Here is a 24033-nt window from a genome sequence, read left to right on the forward strand (position 1 = left end):
GTGATTCAAAGGTGGTTATAAGTGTTTTACATTTTGTTGTTTATCCTCACAGCAAACCTATGCTATATGTAGAGGGTAAGTCATATCATCTGCATTGTTTGGCTCCATTTGAGACCAGAGATAAATAACTCTTAAATTGTCAACAATGAAAAAAAATAGAAAAAAACCCTGAACTTGCCTCTAGAACAGTAAATAGTAATTTTACAGAATTGTTCCTTTGTTAATGCATATATACTAATAGCTACCTCTCTGATACTGATCCATAAAGATGCTGTTTTACCATACTTTCATGAGAGGGTTTTTTTCATATTTTAATTTTCCTCAAGAGTAATGCTAACTTCTAAACAACTTGTTCATCATCAACATTTTTTTTTAAAGGATTTTATTTATTTATTTGAGACAGAGAGAATGAGAGAGAGAGAGCACATGAGAGGGGGGAGGGTCGGAGGGAGAAGCAGACTCCCTGCTGAGCAGGGAGCCCGATGCGGGACTCGATCCCGGGACTCCAGGATCATGACCCGAGCCGAAGGCAGTCGCTTAACCAACTGAGCCACCCAGGCGCCCCATCATCAACATTTTAATAGACCATTTTGAAAGTGCCATTTTAAAATGTTATGACATCTTTTTTTTTTTTTTTTTTAAAGATTTTATTTATTTGAGAGAGAGAGAGCACATGAGAGGGGGGAGGGTCAGAGGGAGAAGCAGACTCCCCGCTGAGCAGGGAGCCCGATGCGGGACTCGATCCCGGGACTCCAGGATCATGACCTGAGCCGAAGGCAGTCGCTTAACCAACTGAGCCACCCAGGTGCCCCAAAATGTTACAACATCTTAAAACAGAAGCTAGAATTCTAGGCCTTTAAATTCACTTTCCCAGCACTTGTATTATAGGTGAATTCCTTTATCAGGAACTTGTAACTACTAAATGACTGCCAGATTATATTAGTTTACTTTCATTTAGTTAATCCTAAAGTCCAGATTAAGTATATCTGATATAAAAAAAAGTGTATCTGATTTTTTTTAAGTATATCTGAGTTTATTAATGACAAGTTTTATCTTAGATGTTGGTTTTAAGGGAGTGAGATACTAATGTAACCATTCAATAATAAAGAATGTGTGATTATTCAGAGATTGTTCTTGTAATTTCTATTAACTTTACAAATTCAGAATTAATTTTGGTGAATACTTAGGGTATTGTTCAAATAATAGAAATCTATGCTTTAAAAAAATCATCTAGTGACCTTTTTAAAATGGGACATAAATAAAGGTGCTTTTCACTCTGAGTTTAGCAACATGTCCTTACATGAATATTTATGTATGATGTATTGTTTTTTATCACCTTACACTCAGTTGTCATAATTTAAGAAATTTGATAATGGTAGAAATTTTTCATACTCTTTATTCCCAGAGTAATTATAGTAGGGGAATGATTTGTTGAAGTTAAAAGAGAAGGCCCTCTATTTCCCCATGGGTGTATGATAACATTCTTTTGATATTTTATATCTAAAATGTTTTCTTTTAACCTAGAGATTTGAGGGTTTGCTTTGATTTTATTTTGTCTTTTTGAAGAGAGGAAGTTCTAAAAAAATAACTCACTGACTTACTCTCACCATCAAGGAATTACCACATGAAATATCTTAGAGTGAGTTTATGCGTCTTTTCTTTACAGGCAGGTTTGAATTTGATGTTCTTGCTTGAGTTGGTGCTTCCTACCTTAGTATGTCTTGAAGCACCAGTGCCTACATGAAGTTTTATATTACAGGCTGGAGGGTTTGTTTTCAGTTAAGCTCTACCTCCTTTCATGTTATTGTTGTCTTTTTAGGGTGTTTTTGTTTTGTTTTTTTTTTACCTTGTTTACATATTCTGTATTAGAAGTAATTCAATTTAGATTGGTTGTAGAAAATAGGATTTGTCTGTCGCCCTCAAATTATTTTTGTGTTTCCAAACTACTCTGATTCTTCTGTAATGATTTAACGGTCCCATAGTCTAGTAGTGTTTATCTTAAGCATTTTAATGTTATTATTTTTACCTGGCAGGCTTACCTTCAACAGACTCAAGAACTGGTTTTACTTGAAACCATAATGCTACAAACCCTAGGTATGTACTTATGTCAGATATTATTTTTGTGTTGTGTTCTTCAGTGTGGTGTCCTAAAGATGGAATAATTTTATCATTGAACAAAGTTTCATTTTAACTTTTTTTTTTTTTAAGATTTTATTTATTTATTCATGAGAGACACAGAGAGAGAGAGAGAGAGAAGCAGAGGGAGAAGCAGGCTTCCCGCTAAGCAGGGAGCCCGATGCGGGACTCAATCCCAGGACCCTGGGATCATGATCTGAGCCGAAGGCAGACCCTTACCCATCTGAGCCACCCAGGCGCCCAAACAAAGTTTCATTTTAAAACAATGTTTGGGGCCAGAATAGTTACCTGGTTATAAGGAAACCATTTTTTAAAAAATTTCATTTACCATTAATTGAATGGTAAACATAGTTTTCATTGTGAAAGACTGCATATGATTGTAATGTGTACAAATATTCTGACTTATAGTCAATATTTAATAAATTTATCACATTTTTAATGTGACACAGTAGTTATTTAAATGATCATCCTTTTCTAAAAGTTACATTGTCTTCAAGTTTTTTGCAGTTTAAGTGATCTCTGAGGATTATTTATTCGAATCTTTCACTTTATTGTTGAGGAAATTGAGACCTAACAAGGTCTGTCTTGTGTGAAGTCATATATTACTTCTGGAAGAACTTAGCAGTGTATGATGGGAATAACATGGGCTTTATGGAGCTCTTGGTTTAAAATCCATATCCCTTTGACTAGCTTTTTAAGCGTGGGCAAAGTTGTTTTACCTTTCATATCTCCATTCTATATATGCGAGGTGGAGAAATAATGTCTGCCTTAACATTGTGAATTTGAAGATGAGAGAGAGTATATAAAAAACATGTACCACATAGTGTGTGTGTCATAAGTAGCCATTATTCATTATGGTAGTTATTTATTTATTACTCCATTCCCAAACGTTGAAAAGAAGTGCAATAATCATAGCCTCCCATCATGACAGACTTTTTTTTTTTTAAGAAAAGTAGCTTGTTTGAAATAGATATAACTTGATTGATGTTTTTATAATATAAAAAGATATAAAAATAAAAGTGAGAATCTTATTATCTCCAAATCCAATGATTTAGCATGTTATTGCTTTATTATATGACATTATATAAATATGAAATTTACAAAGATTTGTGTAATAAAGGTTAAAAGGAGAATTACGTTATTTTAAGGGGAATGTTAGAATTTTTAAGATACACTTCTGTGGCTTTGATTAAAGTATGATTTTGCAGTTTTAATTACAGTAGGAATAGATCACACAGCAATTTTAAAAATCTAGATTGCCTGTTTGTCAGGATGTTACTCGTTTACTGCTTCTGAAGACACTAGATGTGACCTCCACTTTTTAAAATGGAAAAACCACGCCCTGCCTAAGGGTTGTTTAGACATTGAAAGCTCTTTCAGCATTTTATCTTTGGTTTTAGAAACCGTGATTGATTGATTGATTGATTGATTGATTGATTGATTTTAAGATTTTATTTATTTATTTGAGACAGAGAGAATGAGAGAGAGAGAGCACATGAGAGGAGGGAGGGTCAGAGGCAGAAGCAGGCTCCCTGCCGAGCAGGGAGCCCGATGCGGGACTTGATCCAGGGACTCCAGGATCATGACCTGAGCCAAAGGCAGTTGCTTAACCACCTGAGCCACCCAGGCGCCCTAGAAACAGTGATTTAAAGAATCTTGAGCCTACAAGGTTCACTAGTCTTAATAACTTTATTATCAATGAAGTGTAATTATAAGCTAATTATACTTAGCTTTGAAACCCTCTCATCTAAGGCATACTAAGAAAATAAGAGGACTATAAATCATTTAAAAGGTCTTTTTTATCCCACTATGGCCCAGGGATTATATTTATGAAAAATACTCTTTTTACATCTTCGGAAAGAGTTGTAATACGTTTAAAAATATGTTACATAGTTGAGTTCTTTGCTTAATAGTTATATTTTCCATAATTTTGTTTTTAACCTGAAGGTAATCTCAAACTAATCATAATTCAGAATTTTTAATAAATATCACCCCAATCTACGAATAGCTTTGTTAACCAGTTTTCATTAAGTGGAACATTGTTTTTGAGAAGAAATTATTTCTCGTCATTGAAGGTATAATGAGCATGTCAAAATAACTTTGTCTTTGGATCTTTTTAATAATGAACGATGTATTATACACATTTATGGTTGTGCTGACACGTGGCATTTCTCAGGCAAGTATTGTAGTGTGGTAAGTGATTGGGAAAAAAGTGCTTTTCATTTCAGGTTTTGAGATCACCATTGAACATCCACACACAGATGTGGTGAAATGTACCCAGTTAGTAAGAGGTAAGTGATCTTTGAAACTTCTAAATTAAGTATTAATGCTTTTTATTGTCTGTAATTGATTTGAATGAGTTTTCTCAAAATGGGGAGATGTCGTTTTGAAGCAGCGTCTTTTGGTGTCCTACGTCTGCCTATTCATCTACTTCTGTATGTGGTTCTACCTGGTGAATTCGTTTCCTTTAAACTTACAGGAGAATCTCCTTTCACTAAAAAATTGGAGGGCTTCCAAATATTAAGACTCTCCCCACCTCCCCAGTAGGCTAAGCCAGTCCCATTTCATTTAATATTTAAGAAGTTGGCCATTGACACATACACGCAGAAAATTTCTGGTCTATCTCAAGTTTTCATTGACTTCTAGAAAAATGATTACAATTTAAGAATTTGGAGGCCGCCATCAGATCTTTCAGATAAAAATTGTCTTAGCAGGTTTGCCATTTTGGAAATATTTTCCCCGTGTTCATTTGAACAAAATTGGTTTAATACATTTTTCAAAGTTCTTTAGCATTATTGAAAATAATTTCCTTTTTGTGTGTTTTGGGGAAATACATAGTATGCTACAGACAGCAGGCAAGTGATGTGCCTATTAAGCGTTTTAAAACAGGAGTAGGAACTTTTTGTATTATTTGCTTTACTGCTTATAAAGCATGTGGTATACATTTTTCTACTCTTGCTAATGAATCCTGTGTATCTGTTCTTGTATCCCTAGATACATTCTTTACACAGTTGCATGTTGTTACACTACTTACTTACTTCTACTTTCCTGTTTCCCATTTGAAGTGTTAATGTACTAAGAGCAACCACTTGGAACTTTCATTGTGCCTTTTTCTGTTACTTTTTGAAAATGAAATTTTGCAGTTTCATTCTTTTACCCCCAGATTCTTTTCTTTAGGTTTATTCTAAACAAAATGGGTAAGACTTTTAAAGGCTCTGCTTTGTTTTTTAGTGTTTACCTGAATATTCTCACATTTTATTCCTTCTAAATTTAATTCATATACCTGGTAGGATTTTATTGTTAATGGCTACATTTAAAACAAATCTGTTATCACAGTGTCATTGTTAAGACATGGATTTCTGAAAGTCCCATTTATATTTTTTTGATTCTAATAGCTAGTACATGTTATGACTTGTAGAACATATTCAATTATGATTCCTGTACTTCATGGTTATTGGAATATAATTTAGAGCACATTTTCATCCCAGAATTACAGTGTAGTATAGAATTATATTAGATAACTAGTGTATATGTTTGAATTAAGAAAAAAAAAGTTTTAGAGTAGTTTTCCTAAAAACTTGAAAGAATAAGCTGTTTTGTCAGAATAATGGGGAGCCATGTAACTTTGCTTTAAACTAAGCCTAATGAAAGAAGATATTTATATAGGTTAAAACATATATATATGTACTTAGTAGGAGATGAAACTGAATTTTCAGCTTAGTATCATTGTGAAATTTGAGTCCTCTTCAAAAATCCGTAATCAGAGTTCAGTAGCTTTTGTACATGTTCCCCTGTATCTAAAGCTAGAGACATCAAGTCCATTCATTTGCAAAGTTGAATAGTAAGTTTTTACAAATTCACAAAAACTATAAATTTGATGTTTTATCCAAAGCAGAATATTTAAATCTAATTTTTTGTTGTTGTTAATGCTTAAAATGTGACCAATTCTTAAATTTTAGTATAAATCTTACATATGTTTAACTTTATTTTGTCTGACTAACATTTCAGGTAACTATAGTTTACATTTCACTCCATTTAAAAACATTCTTTCATGTTTGGTGTCTGTTTTTCTTTGCTCTGTTAAAATTTTCAGCTAACAAACATTTTCCCTACATTCTTCCTCTGTTGCACACTGTTAATAGGTTATTGAATTTAGATATATTCTGAGGTAAAAACTGCTACGGCAATTTAAAATTATTTTTACTTCTCTACATATTTTGATTCTTTGGGGGGCAGGGGGTGGTAAATGGTTTGGTTTCTTTAAAGTTCTTCGCGCCCCCCCCCCCCCCGCCCCCTCTGGACTTGAGAAAGTTGATATTATGCTACTTTGCTGCAGAATTGGCTAATGTCATTTTACAGGGACCTTTCATTTCTGTGATTTCTCCTTCCCTCCCCACCAGGAAAGAATGCCATACATAAGTCACACTGCCTCCAAGACATCTGATGCTTTGACACTCTTCCTTAGCACAACTCTGCTAAGCCCAAATCCCTTTTGTATACCTTATGTTGGTGATCCACATGGGGCAGCAGGGATTACAGGTGCCATGAAAAAAATACAGGGCAAATTTGAGGCCTGTTAGAGAGGGGTGAGTTGAGGTGAACTGATCCTAGGTGAGCAGAGGGGAAAGGTACATCAATGATTATGAATGTAATTGGGGGAAAAGGGAAATTATAGCAAAAGAATCCCTCTTGGGGAGAATAAGAAATCAGATGAAGTGAGCGGGGGACTGTTTTCAATTTCAATGTCTTAAAAGCTAGTTGGTAAAAATTGCTTTTCCTTTGGGGACCATTGTTGAAGCATCCTGATTCCCCGGAGTACTTATTATCTTTTTCTAAAGTTGACTATTGGATTCTGTAAGAAAAATATATGCAGTGGAGTTTTCTATATCTATGCCCTTAGGATGTTTCTAGGTTGTTTATTCCTTGTTGATGCTTAGTAGCATGAAAAACTGAGCAGTTTGTGCTCTCTTGAGTTTGGGGGGGGTGGGGGTTTTGTTTTCTTTTCTTTGGATGGAAGTACTTAAGCCAACTTAAATATGATGACTGAGGATTAAGTCTGGCAGGCAACTCTTTGTATTTTGTATTAGACTTCAAAATCTTTTCTTCTTCTTCTTCTTCTTTTTTTTTTTTTAAATCCAGGAGAATGCTTTATTGCAACTTTTAGCTGACTAGATGCTTAACTTAGTAACAAGTTTAGCCCTTGTAACTGGCTAGCTAAAAGCAAATCGGCTTGTTTCTCAGATCTTTGGGGGATAGCAAGAAACATTTGAGTGAATGTTGTTGAAGATTTTCAGTAGTATAGAAAATGATGGCGCTCTTGTGATATTTGTAAGTAGTAAGTAAAATTTACTTTTTGTGTACAAAACTTTGAAGTTTTTGTTGTGTTGAGAACTTTTTGATGGTAGCACATTAAAGCTGATAGTATTGTCTTCGTTTTTTTTTTCTTTTCTTACAGCAAGCAAGGATTTGGCACAGACATCCTATTTCATGGCTACCAACAGGTTGTTATCCTGACCCTCTTTGTTGCACTGTTGTAGCACACTATAGCTTCCTTTAATGCAGGGCCCCCTCAATGTGTCTCTTACCCTTGTTGCAACAGGAGACTGGACCATCTACTGTGGTGGTACCTTCCTGTCTGCTTTGCGGTGTATTGTACAAGGGACTTTTGGCACAGAGGGGTTAAATGCACATTGTGAAGTGTAGTGGTGCTTTCTGATGACATATTCTCGATTTGTGAGTGCATAAGTCTAAAATTGGTAGCCTGAATAGCAGCTAAAGATTACAAAGAGCTAAACTTAACGTAGAAATTCGAGCAACTTGGTAAGTATAAAGCTATTTCTAGTTTACAATTATAGTTAAATGACAATTTTTTTAAATTTCACATTGATCCAATCTTAACTTTAATCATAAAAGTTTTTTTTTAATAAATAAAATTTATATAACTTGGGTTTTTTTTCCAGATAATACCCACTAGTTGTAAATCAGAAGTAGCCAAGTCCTGTCAGTGCCTAGATTTGACTAAGTACAATTTTTACTTTAAAAAAACTTATTTCCTTTTCAGTTTACATAAAGAAAAAGTGGTGTGGGTTTGCTCTTGATAAACATTTTTCATCAATTCTGAACTGAACTGGAAGAATAATTTTTTAAAGCCTTTAATATCTAATAGATAATTCTGTTCTGGGTTGATTATATTAATGCCTTAAGTTTGTTTTTTAAATGGGTCATTTGGGAGGAGGGGACCAAACTAGCATTGTGTGGTCCTTGATTTCTTGTGACACTGTTAAGTTTTATGTAAAGCTTTGGATTGGCAAATACGAATATATTTTCTTAGGTATATGTTGTTGGGATTTAACCTCTATCCCTTGGAATTTTGAAAAACAAAGTACTAAATATAAAACTTTCATTAGAAAAAGCTAGCTGTAACATGTTACATGCCCAGTTTGGGGCATATAGCAGAAGGAGAAAGGTAGCATTTTTCTAGTACTTAGCAGCATTGGGCCTTGAAGCTGTTCACCAAAAGGTAAGTTTTCTCTGTGGCTTCGCTGAAAAGAAGACAGAGGTTTACATAGATAAATGTTAGATTCTCTTTGACTTGAGAATTATGTTTGCTAACCCACATCAAATGGTAGAATTCCTGATTCTATAATGTGATGTTGAAATTACTTTGTCAATTTTATAGTCTTCTGCTTTTTCTTTACTTTTTTGCCATGACATTACAAAAGAAACAAAAATACTACAAAAAAATTAAAATGTTCTATGCTGATTATTGGAAATACACTGTCTTCTCCTTTTATGAAGAAGTAAAAATACTTCAAAATTTAGAAATATTAATATATTAGTAGTCTTAATAAAATAATAGTATAATGATCTGGGGAGTCAGAATGTAGAGAATGTTTATAATCTATGTAGGTTTTTTAGTATTAGAATTTTATAACTATAGTGCTAGTTTTTAATTTAATATGGTTTTGTACTGTAGACTTAAAAAAGAAAACGTTTATGTTTTTGCTCTAATCTTATTGGTAAATATTTTTCTTTGTTTTACATATTTGAATTACTATGGTTCTTCGTTTTCAAACCTGCTCTACAACAGTCTCCACCTTACCACCTTCTGTCTTCAGTACAAACCAACAGTGATAGCATGTGTATGTATTCATTTGGCTTGCAAATGGTCCAATTGGGAGATTCCTGTGTCAACTGATGGAAAACATTGGTGGGAATATGTGGATCCTACAGTTACTCTAGAATTACTAGATGGTAAGTAGAGAAAAATAAATCCTTTTTTACGTTGAAAACATTTTTTTATTATGGAAAAAGTCTGCCTACTTTTTGTATAGGTTTGAAAAAAAGCGAATCCCCGTGACTCATACTTACGTGAACAGTTACCAGTTCTGGCCGCTCCAACATTTCCCCCTCCCTTTGTAGTTATTTTGATATTAATCCCAGATATCTCTTCAACTATTAATATTTCAGTTTGTGTTTCAAGAGGTAAGAGACTCCTTAAAAACATAACTACAATTTCATATTAACAATTTGGTAATAGAATTTTTAAAAGTATAATTACATGGTCAGGTGAACGTGATGAAAATAAGGATTCATTAGCCTAAAGGAAAAAAAAGAAAAAACCTTGAACATGTTTTAACCACCAATGACTATCTAAAGCCTTCAGGACTTTTCAAAAAACATATATATGATTTGTAATGCTATAGGTTGGTATTCGGTTATAACTTACTGTAGAACATGTGAAGCAGTGAGCTAAAGGTATTTCAGGGTAACATTCCTTGCTCTGTAGTTCCACTGATAGTGATGTGTGTCGTTATTGCCTTGCATTACTAAATATGAATTGACAGAATCGGGGTACAAATTCTATAAATTGTGAACCTGGAGTTGGGTGTTCTAATAAGAAATTTCTCTGGTAAGAGATAAGAGAAGCTGACCAGAGGTAGGAGAGATTCTTGGGGATTCAGACATTTTAACCAAGTATTATAGATTTCAGAAAGAAAATAGATTACACTTCTTACCGAAGATATACCTAAATTGGTATGTTAGGTTTTCAGCTTATTCTTTTTGTGGGCTTTCCCTAACTTCTGTTGCAAAATTGAAGCTAATGGGAAAATAGGATTTGTATCTGTTGCTACTGAGGACATATGTTACATAGAGACCCCTTTGGGTTTTGAATGCGATCTTCCAATAAAATCTCACATGTTTCTGTAACCTAGATGTTTGTTTCTGTGGAGGGCCAAAAGTAACTCTTCTACAGTTTATGGGCCCTTCTGTCTATACCAACTGCACAACTCTGCCACTGGGGCTGCAGAGCAGCCCTGGGCAATCTGTAAATGAATGGGTGTGGCTGTGTTCGTTTACGAACACGTGGTACAGGTGATAATTGCAATATTGCCTACCTTTCTGGTAAAATATGCTTCCTTTTTAGATTTTTTGATTTGGGGTTTTGGTTTTTTTTTTCCCTGAAAAATTTCTCACAGAGTATGTATCTCATGCTATATTACTGCTACATGATTATGCCCTTTTCCTTACATCGCCAGAGGTTTTTTTTGTTTTGTTTTGTTTTTAAGTTTAACAAGAGAGAAGGGAGGGGCGCCTGGGTGGCTCAGTCAGTTAAGCGTCTGCCTTCGGCTCAGGTCATGATCTCAGGGTCCTGGGATCAAGCCCCAGGTCAGGCTCTCAGCTCAGCAGGGAATCTGCTTCTCTCTCTCACTGTCCTTCTGTGTTCTCCCCACCCTCCCTCAAACAAATAATTAAAATCTTTTTAAAAAATGAGAGAAGGAAATCTTAAATGAGTTGAAATGGCATCTTCTAAAAATGGGGGCTTTTTTATCTGTGACTTGAAAAATAGGTTATCGATGCCACCATCTTACTTCAGCAGTTAAAAGATAAGATAAAGTAGGTGTAATCTGAATAAAAATAGTTTATATACATGATCCTAAAACAAAAGTTCACAAAAAGCAAGTAATCTGCCTCTTAACACTGCTCTTAAGTTATAAAGTTGGGTTTTTTGACACAGCGAGGGCCACCTAAATAATCTCTCTGCTTCCATCCTGAAAAGGCTCAAGTCTGTTACTCATTTGGAGAGCCACTGAGTAGGAATCTGGGACATTTAAGACATTGACAATTTCAGCATTTCATATAGCAGTCTTTCTCTGTGTTTTAATCACAAAAAAAAAAAAAGAGAGAGAAAAGTAACAGTTTAAGATATTAAGATATATCTGAATTTTAGCCTGGTGTCTAAGCATCAGTGTTCACTAAAATAATTCATTTAATGACTGTTGCAAAAACACCGTTGGCTTGGACTTGGCCTACCTGTAACATTTGTTGCTTTGCAGAGTTTTTATTTTCTGATTAATAACAAACCCTCGTGTGTTTTTTGCATTTTGAATTTTTTTCTGTATAGTAGCTTTGAAGGGAAAAGCTCTATTTTAAGCATCATCTGTGATTTTTGTGCACATAACTAATAGATTAGCAGTGATTATTTGACAGATTATTAAGTGTCCAAGTAGAAAAAGGTTGGGGGTATTTTAGGAAGAATGGTAGTCTAGGCATTAGATTGTTTTCATTCAAATTGGATCGAAAAGTTCATGAATCTTGAGCAGGTTTAACACAGCTTATGAACATATAATAAGTGCCGAGGTTTTGCACATTTTTTGCTTCAAGAAAAATTTTGTATTGTCTGAATTTTCATTATCAGTCTTGGCATATTTGCCTAGAATCATTCATAGAGAAGCTTACTGTGTATACTCAAAAAATAATAAATGAATCTATGTAGTCTCTACTGAATTGGCATTATTGATATTACATGATATTGTAATTCATTTGGTATGAATATTTGTCTTGAATGGTCAATAGCTTTATTAATGGCACTATTTTGGGGTTAGGAAAGTAGAATTCATCACTGCACCACCTTGGAAAAGTGAGTCATCTCACTGTAATCCCAAATTTAAGAAAAAAGTGACGTAAAAATATATGACCAGGGCGGTTTTACTAATAGTTAATAGTAATAATTACTAGGAATCTGAGTATAGACGGAAAAATTTTTTTCATTTAACACTGAAATAATTTTAAACTTAAACTACGGAATAGTACAGTTTCTATATACCCTTTACCAGGTTTCTCTAATGTTAACATCTTACATACATGATTATCGAAACCAAGAGATTAACATTGTTACAATATTATTACCTAACTATAGGTTTTATTTGATGTCCTCAGTTTTTCTGTTCTAGGATCCCATGTTCCATTTGCTTGAAATGCCCCTTAAATCTCTTCTAAATTATGTCAGTTTTTCTATTGTTCATTTTCTTTTGTGACCTTGACACTTTGAAAAATAATGGTTGGGGGCGCCAAGGTGGCTCAGTCAGTTAAGCGTCTGTCTTCGGCTCAGGTCATGATCCTAGGGTTCTGGGATCAAGCCCCACATCAGGCTCCCTGCTCAGTGGAGAGTCTGCTTCTCCCTCTCCCTCTGCCACTCCCCCTGCTTTTGCGCACACGTGCTCTCTTCTCTTTCAAATAAATAAAATCTTTAAAAAAAAGAAAAAGAAAAATAATAGTTATAGTATAGAATGTTTCTCATTTGGGGTTTAATATTTTTCAATATTAGATTGAAATTATGTATTTTTGGCAAGAATACCACAGAAATGGGAAATGGGTTGTACCTTACCCTGTACATCTTATCAAGGGCTACATCATATATCAAGGGTTGTTTGTTTTGTTTTTCTCAAAGTGTATACCTTATTACTGGTAATAATAACTCTGATCACTTGGTTAAGGTGGTATCTGTTGAGTTTCTCCATTGTAAAGTTACTGGTCTTCTCTTTGTAATGAAATATCTTGAGGAAGGTATTTTAGGATTACACAGATATCTTCTTTTTCCTCAAACTTTTGTCCATTAATTTTAAAGAATCTATTGATAGATCTTGCTTGCAATAATTATTACTATGATGTTTGCCTAATGAAGATTTTCTATTTGGGGGGAATTTTAATGCTACTAAATTTTCCAGAGATTCTGAGTAAGCATGGGGGTGGGGGGAGAGTGATTTTTTTTTTTTTTTTAAGAATTCATCTTTGAAAATAGCAGTTCAGATCTGTGTCTACTTCTATATGTGCTGAAGGTTGAATAGAAGGGTGACAGTGAAGTAGATGAACTCTTGAGGCCCCTTTTTAATATTGCCCACTTGAGAGAAATATAAATCCTAAAGACACCTTCTAAGTTTTAAATTTAAATTTTATTTTTAGAGCTAACACATGAGTTTCTACAAATATTGGAGAAAACACCTAGTAGGTTGAAGAGGATTCGAAACTGGAGGGTAAGAGAATTGGCAGGGTTTAATAGAATATCAGTTTGTCGCTTATCTAACAATTACATAGCTAACCAGTTTGAATTCTTTGGTTAAATATCCTTATTTCCAGTATTCCTAGATAATTACAGTGTATTGTAAGCTGCATACACTCATAGTTTATTCAACTGCTGTGTCCAGTGGACTTTGTTAAGTACTTTATAAATTGTGTGTTTAATTCTCACGGTGATTATAATGGAAATATTCTCCTTATTTTACAAATGGGCAAATTAAAGCCTAGACAAGTTAAATTACTTTCTCAAATGCTTGCTAGGATTTAACCTGTATCTAACTCTGAAACCAGTGGTTTCCACTTTTTACAGCCTTCTTTTGGGCCTCTAAATAAGACATTTATTTACTGGTGACATAAAGCCTTAAACCCCAGGTGATTTTGTTTGCATATATTTAATATAGATTTTTATAAAGCAAGGAAATTTGTATTAAATTCCTTTGCTGTCATTGCTTCTTTTGTGTTTTATTTAAATAGGCTAATCAGGCGGCTAAGAAACCAAAAGTAGATGGACAAGTTTCAGAAACGCCACTTCTTGGTTCATCTTTGGTCCAGAATTCCATTTTAGTAGATAGTGTTACTGGTGTGCCTACAAACCCAAGTTTTCAGAAACCATCTACATCAGCATTCCCTGCACCAGTACCTCTAAATTCAGGAAATATTTCTGTTCAAGACAGTCATACATCTGATAATTTGTCAATGCTGGCAACAGGAATGCCAAGTACCTCCTATGGTTTGTCATCACACCAAGAATGGCCTCAACATCAAGAATCAGCAAGGACAGAACAGATGTATTCACAGAAACAAGAGACATCTTTGTCTGGTACCCAGTACAACATCAACTTCCAGCAGGGACCTTCTATATCACTGCATTCAGGATTACATCACAGACCGGACAGAATTTCCGATCATTCATCCATTAAGCAAGAATATGCTCATAAAGCAGGGAGCAGTAAACACCATGGGCCAATTTCTGCTACTCCTGGAGTAATTCCTCAGAAAATGTCTTTAGATAAATATAGAGAAAAGCGTAAGCTAGAAACCCTTGATCTGGATGTGAGAGATCATTATGTAGCTGCCCAAGTAGAACAGCAACACAAACACGTGCAGTCACAGCCAGCCAGCAGCAGTTCTGTCACTTCTCCCATTAAAATGAAAATTCCCATCACAAATACGGAAAAACCTGAAAAATACATGGCGGAAAAGAAGGAAAAGAGCGGATCACTGAAATTACGGATTCCAATACCACCCACTGATAAGAGTGCTAGTAAAGAAGAACTGAAAATGAAAATCAAAGTTTCTTCCTCAGAAAGACACAGCTCTTCCGATGAGGGCAGTGGGAAGAGCAAGCATTCGAGCCCACATATTAGCAGAGACCATAAGGACAATAAGCACAAGGACCATCCCTCAAACCGCCACCACCCTAGCAGTCACAAGCATTCCCACTCACATGGTGGTGGCGGCAGCGGTGGCGGTAAACACAGTGCTGACGGAATACCACCCGCTGTTCTGAGGAGTCCCGTCGGCCTGAGCAGTGATGGCATTTCCTCTAGTTCCAGCTCTTCAAGGAAGAAGCTGCATGTCAATGATGCATCTCACAACCATCACTCCAAAATGAGCAAAAGTTCCAAAAGTTCAGGTAGTTCATCTAGTTCTTCCTCCTCTGTTAAGCAGTATATATCCTCTCACAACTCTGTTTTTAACCATCCCTTACCCCCTCCTCCCCCTGTCACATACCAGGTGGGCTACGGACATCTCAGCACCCTCGTGAAACTGGACAAGAAGCCAGTGGAGACCAACGGTCCTGATGTCAATCACGAGTACAGTACAAACAGCCAGCATATGGACTACAAAGACACATTCGACATGCTGGACTCGCTGTTAAGTGCCCAAGGAATGAACATGTAATCATTTGTTTAGGTCCATTTTTCCTTTACTTTTTTAATTTAAAAATGGTTAGAATGGAAAACTTTCTCCTGATCTAGCAGTGGTAACACCTGCTCTTGCTGCCACTGTATCAATATTTGTAAGTGCTGCTTTATTCTTCATTCTGAAAAGAAGAGATGATAGTAAACAAGTCTTTATCTCCACATATGATAGTGTTATAAATACTGTAAAAGCATGGAAGGTGCAAAACTCAGTATTTCTACAATTGCAGCTAAGAACATTAGGATGAATGGCTGGCTGCTTCTAGGAATATAAGATGCCTCAAGCATTCATTATTTATAATTTGAATACTGTAGCTATTTTGTTGTTGTTGCTTGGCTTTTGAATGAGTGTAAATTGTTTTCTTTTGTGTATTTATACTTGTATGTATGATTTGCATGTTTCAATGATAAAGGGATAAAACAGTATACTGACAACTGTTTACAAGAAAGTGGAGAAAAATGTACATACATTTTTGTATGTTTAGATATTACCATAAATACTCAGGATTGGAGCTGCTTGTAAGTATAACGATAATAACTTTATTTTATCTTGTCAGAGTCCATCACTAATCTAAAACAAAGGTGGCACTTTTTCATGTTAACCTTAAACTCTAGGCCTTACTGGAAGCCACTGAAGGGGGGGACACTTCACTACCAGATGGGTATGCAGTGCCGCAGATGGTCATGTATTTACACTGTGAGGCACTGAACTTTTGCCTTCAGAGCTTCTGACCAGGTGGGCTGCTGAAATAGCCCCTAATTTTCTGAAGGCTTGAAGAGGAAAAAATAAAGTTTACATACTCTTGATGTGAAGTGCATTTGAAATGTTTGTCGGCTTGTTGCAGTACTATAAACACAGAGCTGTTAATAATGGTTATGTAGATTACTGTGATTTGAAAACTAAATCCACGAAACTTACATAGTGAAGAACTAGTAAGTTTTTTTCTTAAATAAAGAACTTTAACACTACATATTTTAACAGTAAACAGGGATTGCTTTTCCTTTAGTGTTCAGAATGACACCATATTCTTAAACATACTCCTCCCATGAAGTGTGTTTGTGTGTGATGCCGTATTCCTTTTTCAGGTAAATGCAGTCTTCCTTATAGAAATGAACTTAACCTGTTGCTCTCTCAGTTCTTTTATATTCTAACAATAAATAAAAAGAAAAGATCACTGACTGTGCATTGTACCTGTATTTATAGCTTATGGTTGTTATCAGGAAGCTCTGTGAGAAAAAAGGGTTAGCCTCCAGGTAAACAAGCTAGTGGAGGTTTTACATTTGTTTGCACATCTCAGTATATTCCTGTTGAGGTCAAGTTTGCACAGTCATCTAACTTCTGAACAAACAATAGACTTTAACTTGCTTAAAATCTGTCATAAACACCAGTAATGTGGCTCCGGTTTATCAGCTAATCTTGAATTTATTCTGTGGTAAATCTTTGAGCTGTTGAGTGTCTTTAGATGGGGTGAATTTTCAACTTTCGTTGAACTGAAAACTGTCTTAATTTTTTCCTCTATGTATATGAATTATTTTTGTTACAAAGCCACTGATATGTGCACAATTGTAATTTTACTCAAGTATGTTGCAGTTGTAAATATTAGAGCGTTTAATCTCGTGCTCTACCTTTATTTAGCGATTACCTAATTTGCCAGTAGCTTTATAATTTTTTTTAAGATAATTGTTCATTATTTTGTCAATGTTATTTGAACTTAGGATACTAGGAGCCTCTTTCTAGGGACTTTGCCTAGCTAGCATGTCCTAACATTTGTTCTTTGTCTTGCATAACGTTAGTAATCTTTGTCATTACATGTAACTTTGTTGCTCTGTATGGCATATTATTGTATCCATAAACATGGTAATTTTGATACAGTTATACTTTTACAGTGGTACATAATCTGAGGACTAGTATAGAATTAAGCTGAGTGCAAGATGAGGGCGGGGAAGGGTTTTGTTCTTGGTAATTTAGATGTGAAACCTCTAAGGAGCTATCATGTGAAACGACATAGGGTGGTCGTGCTACTGTATAATGGGGGATGATAATACCAGGAATTTTAATAAGATTTTGTAAAGAATATCCAAAAAAGTAGTGAACTTATTTTCAGTATGACATAGAAAACAATGTGAATATTTAAGGTCTGTGACTATACTTAAACTTCACTAAGAATTTGCAGAATTGTTTTGAGATGTGGGAATAAAGGTGATTTTGTTGAATCTTTATTGGTGCTAATGATGGACAGTTTAAAAGGTAGCTAGTATATATTGTTATGGGTCAGTACTTATTAGTACTTCCAAAATTGAATTTGAAATGCTATGTATTCACTTTTCACTCTGTAAATGTAATTCTTTACAATGACTTTATTTATTAAAGGGCAGCCAGTTGTAATTTGTACAGGATTGTGTGAGCTATTCAAACTCTTTAACCTCTGAAGAGGTTTATAGGTTCTAAAACCACCATGGGGATGAATATGAAAATCCTTTTAAGTTTCATTTCCATTAAATGAAAACCCCTATTACTCATATTACCATTAATTTGCTTTCCCCATCTCATTTGCATAAAAGAGTTCATCAGCCTGGTCCCAATAGGCTCAACCAAAGAAAAAGACTCCAATGAATGGACATTATTATTGAGTCTTCTTGTAAGTAGCCATAAATAAACCAAAATAGTATCATCAAATTTAGGTATGAAATTCCACATGTGCAAAGTACTGTTAAGGTGATTTACATTTTTGATGAGATTTTTTTTAATATTTGAAATATTAAAAAGCATTATCTTTGAACATCCTTTAAAAGAGTGGTTCATTTTTCAGTTGTCTTTTCCCTAGATCATAGTTTTGTTACCTTTATGCAGAAGCACATTGCATAGAAAGGCTTAACTTCTACCTCTTTAAGTAGCTTTCCAGTATTGAGTTGTGCCCCCTAAATATATGCCTTAGCTACTTTAAAATATGTTTTCAGAACCAAAAATCAGAGTGTTTTTTCACTGAAACATTCTTGGAAGGCCTGCTGTACCAAACTTTAGCGGTATCCTTTAGGGGTAAGACCTTGCAAAATGTCCCAATTCCCTTTTGTTGTTGAACCTGAAGTTTCTTAGGTTTGTCTTTGAAAGCAGTCACAGGTGCATCTTGATCTTTCTCTGTGTGTGCAGGTGCATTCTGGTTAGAGTTGTTGAGTCCAGATTTCTACCATGATATAGCAGTGGTTTCGTGTGGAATGTCATGAGAGGTGCTTGCATGACTTTGTACCAACAGATTATAATTAGGTAGAATACCTTTCTTTTTCTTTTTTTTTGGTCTGTCTTCCTTGACCTAAAGAAATGACTGGTCTTCTTCAGAGAACCAAATTTTAAATGTTTTTGTTAGTTACCAGTTGCCTTTCCTAGCATTTTAAGCAAATTTTTTGGTTATATTTGAGAATTTAAATTGCTGGTTTTTATTCCATAACCAACCTTAGAAATAAACCAGTGCATACCTATGCATGACTTGTGTACTGTAGAAGTATCTTGGGTTGATTAGATATGTTAGGGTATTTTGCATTTACTGTGGAAATAAGGAGGATTTGGTTTTTTTTAACATGGTAGTAGCTCTGAAGGAAGACAGTTATATTCTCAAAATATCTCACCATTTCCACATTTTATCTAAACAGTAAGCAGTGGTTTCTTCAGCTACTACTGTGCTTAAATTGCTAGGTGACTTTTAAGATCTCTGCTGAGAAAAATTTGAGAGCTCTTGTGAAGAATCTTTGATTTAGCAATCTTTTGCTCAAGAGGCTTTCTTGGGAGGCAGTAGGGTTCACTAACTGCATTTACCCAGATGAAGGATTAGTGAATCCCACACCCAGGAAACTTGCGTTAACTGAGCTCACAGAATGATACTTGGTAATCTTGTGTGCCTGGATATTTATGGTAGGCTGATTTAGATGGGGATCTTTGCGTTGGAAAACAGTACATTCTGTCTCTGCCCTCCTAGGGTACCAAGTTATGATACCAGTGTATTAATTTGAGAATTCACAATTCCTCTAATACCTGAAATTTGATTGCTGTAAGCCAAATTAGAAGTGCGCTTATTTTGTAAGGGAAGTTTGCCTTTATAGTAGAGATGATCTTGCCAGTGGGTCTGGAATGCTCAGTGTTTTAGGTCTGATTGGCCATGCATCCTTTTTTTTTTTTTTTTTTTTTAAGATTTTATTTATTTGACAAGACAGAGACACAGCGAGAGAGGGAATACAAGCAGGGGGAATGGGAGAGGGAGAAGCAGGCTTCCCATGGAGCAGGGAGCCCGATGAGGGGCTCGATCCCAGGACCCTGGGATCATGACCTGAGCCGAAGGCAGACGCTAAAGACTGAGCCACCCAGGCGCCCCCCCCCTTTTTTTTAAGATTTTATATGCATCCATTTTTTATTCCACAGTGTCGATTTGGACTCAGCCAGCTTTTGCTTCTGTGACTCCTCTTTTTCTGTTCCGTATAATTTACTAGTATCTATTTTCACCTGACAGGTTCTTTAGAATAGGTTGATAAGCAAGATACATTGAAGGTTGTACAGCTAGGAGTAATTGTTTTCATAAAGGTGAGTTCACCCATTCACTGTGATCCTTTAACCCCAAAGGAAATTCTGAGAGCTAATTTCCCTTATTTCTAACTTTTGGGCGGAAGCCTCGCTTAAAACCTGTTTAGTAGTTGTTTGATTTGCCTGTTGTTAAGTAATGAATACATTCTTTCTTTTAAGGTGTTTTTTTCAAGCAGCTTCACTTGGTTTGAAAAACTTCACCTGTACTCATTTGTTGTCCGCAATGATTGGGATTTTGTTTTCTGAATATGCTCAAAACCCACAAAGACTATTGAATAGGGTGTTTGCTGATAGAAAATCCAAAACAGGAATGTGTGTGTGGCATGAATTTAGTTAGTTACAGAATTTCAGGACAGTATCTATTACGAGGAATTATTAATAAAATTTGTTTATTGAAAATGTAAATCCAAGGCTGTAACATGTCCTGTTAATGTGAATCAGAAATAACTTTCAGTCCCTGGGAAATAAGGTCTTAATGTTAAGTTTCTCTTTGAGTAACTTCATAAATCTTCAAGGAGTGTGGCCTTTGAGTTCATTCAGATTGTATTCTAGTCTCAGACCCACCACTTGGTAGCTGATGTCCTTGTGGTGAATTACTTGACTTTGTGCCTTGATTTCCTTACCTACAAAATGTACCTATTCATAGGGTTGTGAGGTTTAAGGTTTGGGCGATCAGGGAAGGCTAAATAGGTGGCATTGATGAGATTCTTGAAAGAGGTATGTTTTAGCTATTGGAGGGAATGATGAAATCCAGTCCAGGTGCATTAAAGTTGGGTGTGTATTAAACTGCATGCCTATTGTTTACAGAATTTAAGTTGTTCATTCTAATTCATACTTCGGGATTTTCTTGGTTAAACTGTTGAATCACCTCCCCACAAAGCAAAGAGGAATTGCAATTATCTGGAAGGGGGGTTATCCATGAAAAAATATTCAATCATAAACTACTTTATTATTGCTGCTCTCTCCAACCCCTTGCCTTCCCCACCGATTTACCTGCACCTTCCCCTTGAAAGAACATTGAAGCCATGCAGTGGCTTTAATAAAATAAAACTAGGATAGAAAAGTTACTTTCTCTAAAATGCATCTTAAGCCTAAATGTAAAATAAATGTTTTGAAATCAATTGAAAGAGAGTTGTCTTAATCTTCTGTTGATAACACCAGTAAGGGCTTGTTGTATTAGCATATAATAAATTGCATGAGTTTTATTTAGGAACATTACAAAGTTTGTCAATTCCACCTTACTAAAGTTAGTAATTCCGTTTTGTAATACATCCTACTCCATTGTCTCTTCCCTCTTTTTTTGCCCTGCTGTTCTCAATGAGAACAATTGTACATTTTTGTTTTAGCTCTGCTGTATGAACTGCCTTCTTCCCCCTCCCCAGTACCACCCTCCAAAGCAGTGAAGAGCCTCACAGATGAAAGGGTTTTTCTTTTATTGCCATGAAATTAAGAGCTTTTAGACCTTACAAGTGTCAGGGCATATACCCAAGGTCAGTTTTAGGTTTGAGTTTTGTTTTAGCCTTTCAAGTTATAGTCCATAAGAGCAATTACTCTACAGATGAATTCAGCCATAGTTTTGCACAAGTGTGAAAAGTGATGTCAGTAGGACAAAGTACTTGAGCTTTTCCTCAGAATTGTTTGCTATTCCAGTTTTGCACTCTTGTTAATTGTAGTGATCACCAGTGGACATACAGACTGCCTACATTGGGTACTTTAATGTTGACAGAATCTCCTGGAAAGCTTTTTTAAAATGCAAGTTTCTACCTTACATAGCGGCTTTAAGCTGAATTAATACTTGCAAGTGCAGCACGTACGAGGAATAAAGATGGCCTGGTAGGTGATGGGGGCTTTTGACTGCTCATTGAGCAGATAAGTGGTTTTTATCTTGGACCTATTCCTTCCAGTGTAGGCGTCAGACTGCTGTAGTGGTCGTGCTGGAGGAAGTGGATGGTGGAGTCCTGGACACACCAGTCCCATACTCCAGAGCTTGCTCTTTGCCACTCTGGCAGCTGTCCTCACTCCGCCACTGAGAAATGTCTCCCGTGCAAGGACTAAGGTAGGTTCAAGTTAGGGAAGTGCTGTAGAGTTGGAACTGCTCTGGGGAGTTAGATTTCCTTTGGTGGAGCAGACAGGAAGATTCAGTACATAATGAAGTGTACTTGGGAATATAATTAAAAACAAGCATTGTGAGTGGTGAAAAGGGAGCTGTGGCTAAGTGAAAAAGGAAAAGCTTTTCACACCATTAAAGTAACCAAAGTCACTAACTCGACTGGTGGAATTTGTTAATCAGCATCGCAGTGGGGTTTTGTTTGGGTAAAACTTAACAATGTAACTGTATTTATAAACCACACATCTGAGAGGCAGCAGGCTGTAAAGTCACACAAATGACTGGCTGTCCTGACTTCCACCTACCAGTAGATGGCCTTGAGAACGTCACTTAGCTCTCAACCCTATCGTTCTTTAACAAAATGAGAAAACCAAACAACAGAATTAAATGAGGTGCTTTTTTATATTAAGAGCTCAGGAAATGCTAGTCCTTCCCGTGACCACTTAACTGTACTCCCTATCTCCTCTCAGACACTCCTCCCAAAGGAAGATAAAAAGGGAGCAAACATCTGGGCAATGATAAGAGCAGAGTTCCAGCCTGTTATGTCTTAAACACAAGGAATGACAAAACAAAACTCTTAGGACCAAGGGTCACCTACTGAAAAAAATTTTGAAGGTTCTGTTCCAAAGTTGTGTTCAGTGTTCTATAAAGAGGGTTAGGGTTGTTAGCACCAACTTCATGTGTCCATTGCTATGATACACGTGTGTACAGAATATGCTTTGCTCCCTAGCCTTTCCCATATGTAGTTTATTTGCTCCTAAATCAGATAAAACCATCCAGGTTTTAAAGAATGCTTAAGATCCCAACAAACTTTTTTTTTTTTTTAAAGATTTATTTATTTGAGAGAGCGAGAATGAGAGAGAGTACATGAGAGGGGGGAGGGTCAGAGGGAGAAGCAGGCTCCCCGCTGAGCAGGGAGCCTGATGCGGGACTCGATCCCAGGACTCCAGGATCATGACCTGAGCCGAAGGCAGTTGCTTAACCAACTGAGCCACCCAGGCGCCCCCCAACTAACATTTTTTAAAAACCACTTTAACAAAATACTTCATTTTGTCAGATTATGCTGATAAACAAGTAAATGAGGGACGTAGCTCTTAAATGATCAAATATGAGAAAACTGTACAAATTACAAAGAAGGAAGGTATACCCAGAAAGACGTATCTAAACATGTCGGCCAAAGTAAAATCTTTTATCTCAGCTTGACTGCATTTCAGTTGCTTCTCAAAAACTTCTGAAGAACCAGCTTGATTTTGACAAAGCCTGACAACTGGTGTTAGAATACATCTGAAGTTAGTTTGTAATTGTGCCACTTTGAAATGATAGCAGCCAGTAAAAAGATTCTATAGAAATAGCTCAAAACAATAGGTGTCAATGAAATTTAGTAGATGAGTGGAATCAGCAGTAGAAACCTTAATTAACAATGCTTCTTCCACAAACTTAAAACAAGGCATTGTAATAATTCTGACAACTTGTCCACTTTTTCTGATGAGGTTTATCAATGTTCTAGAAATGAAGAGTGACCTCAGGGGGTACCTGGGTGACTCGGTTGGGCGTCTGACTCTTGATTTAGGCTCAGGTTATGATCTCAGGATCCTGATGTCGGGCTTTGCACTCAGCCAGGAGTCCGCTTGAGGATCCTTTCTCTCCCTCTGCCCCTCCCTCTGCTTGCTCTATCGCTCTTTCTCTCAAATAAATAAATCCTTGAAAAAAAAAAGTGACCTCACTGGGGATGTCCTTCATTCAGGTGAAATGAGCCCTGAAAAAAATTTATATGCTGACCCACTCCCCTTGATCAGATCTAGCTTTTGTCCTACTAGCAGGCTTAGGTTTAGCTAGTTCTAGATGTGCCATGACTTAATGCACCCTGCAAATAAGTGAAGTCTTCAGGTCATACTATAAATTACAGGGAAAGCAGCCTGAGGTGTATGGAGCCACCTTGA

The 24033-nt window shown here is 36.0% G+C and overlaps 1 protein-coding gene across 9 annotated transcripts in view; it reads left to right on the forward strand.

Moving 5' to 3' along the window:
• Window positions 1-20391, forward strand: part of CCNT2 (cyclin T2) — a 42158-nt gene extending 21767 nt beyond the window's left edge. For 3 of the 9 annotated variants that reach the window (XM_064586445.1, XM_045868965.3, XM_045868968.3), the window contains 6 exons: window positions 2034-2094; window positions 4365-4427; window positions 7592-7637; window positions 9227-9390; window positions 13381-13451; window positions 13969-20391. In XM_064586445.1, the coding sequence (XP_064442515.1) occupies window positions 2034-2094; window positions 4365-4427; window positions 7592-7637; window positions 9227-9390; window positions 13381-13451; window positions 13969-15399 (1836 nt within the window). In that variant the 3' untranslated portion in view covers window positions 15400-20391. The other 6 variants (XM_064586446.1, XM_045868966.3, XM_064586447.1 and 3 more) reach the window with 5 other exon arrangements.
• The last annotated feature ends 3642 nt before the right edge of the window (window positions 20392-24033 follow it).

This window comes from Mirounga angustirostris, unplaced genomic scaffold (assembly GCF_029215605.1).
Source record: "Mirounga angustirostris isolate CCGP_5_RB_7025 unplaced genomic scaffold, mMirAng1.0.hap1 SCAF_3, whole genome shotgun sequence".
In the NCBI taxonomy this organism is placed as follows: Eukaryota; Metazoa; Chordata; class Mammalia; order Carnivora; family Phocidae; genus Mirounga; species Mirounga angustirostris.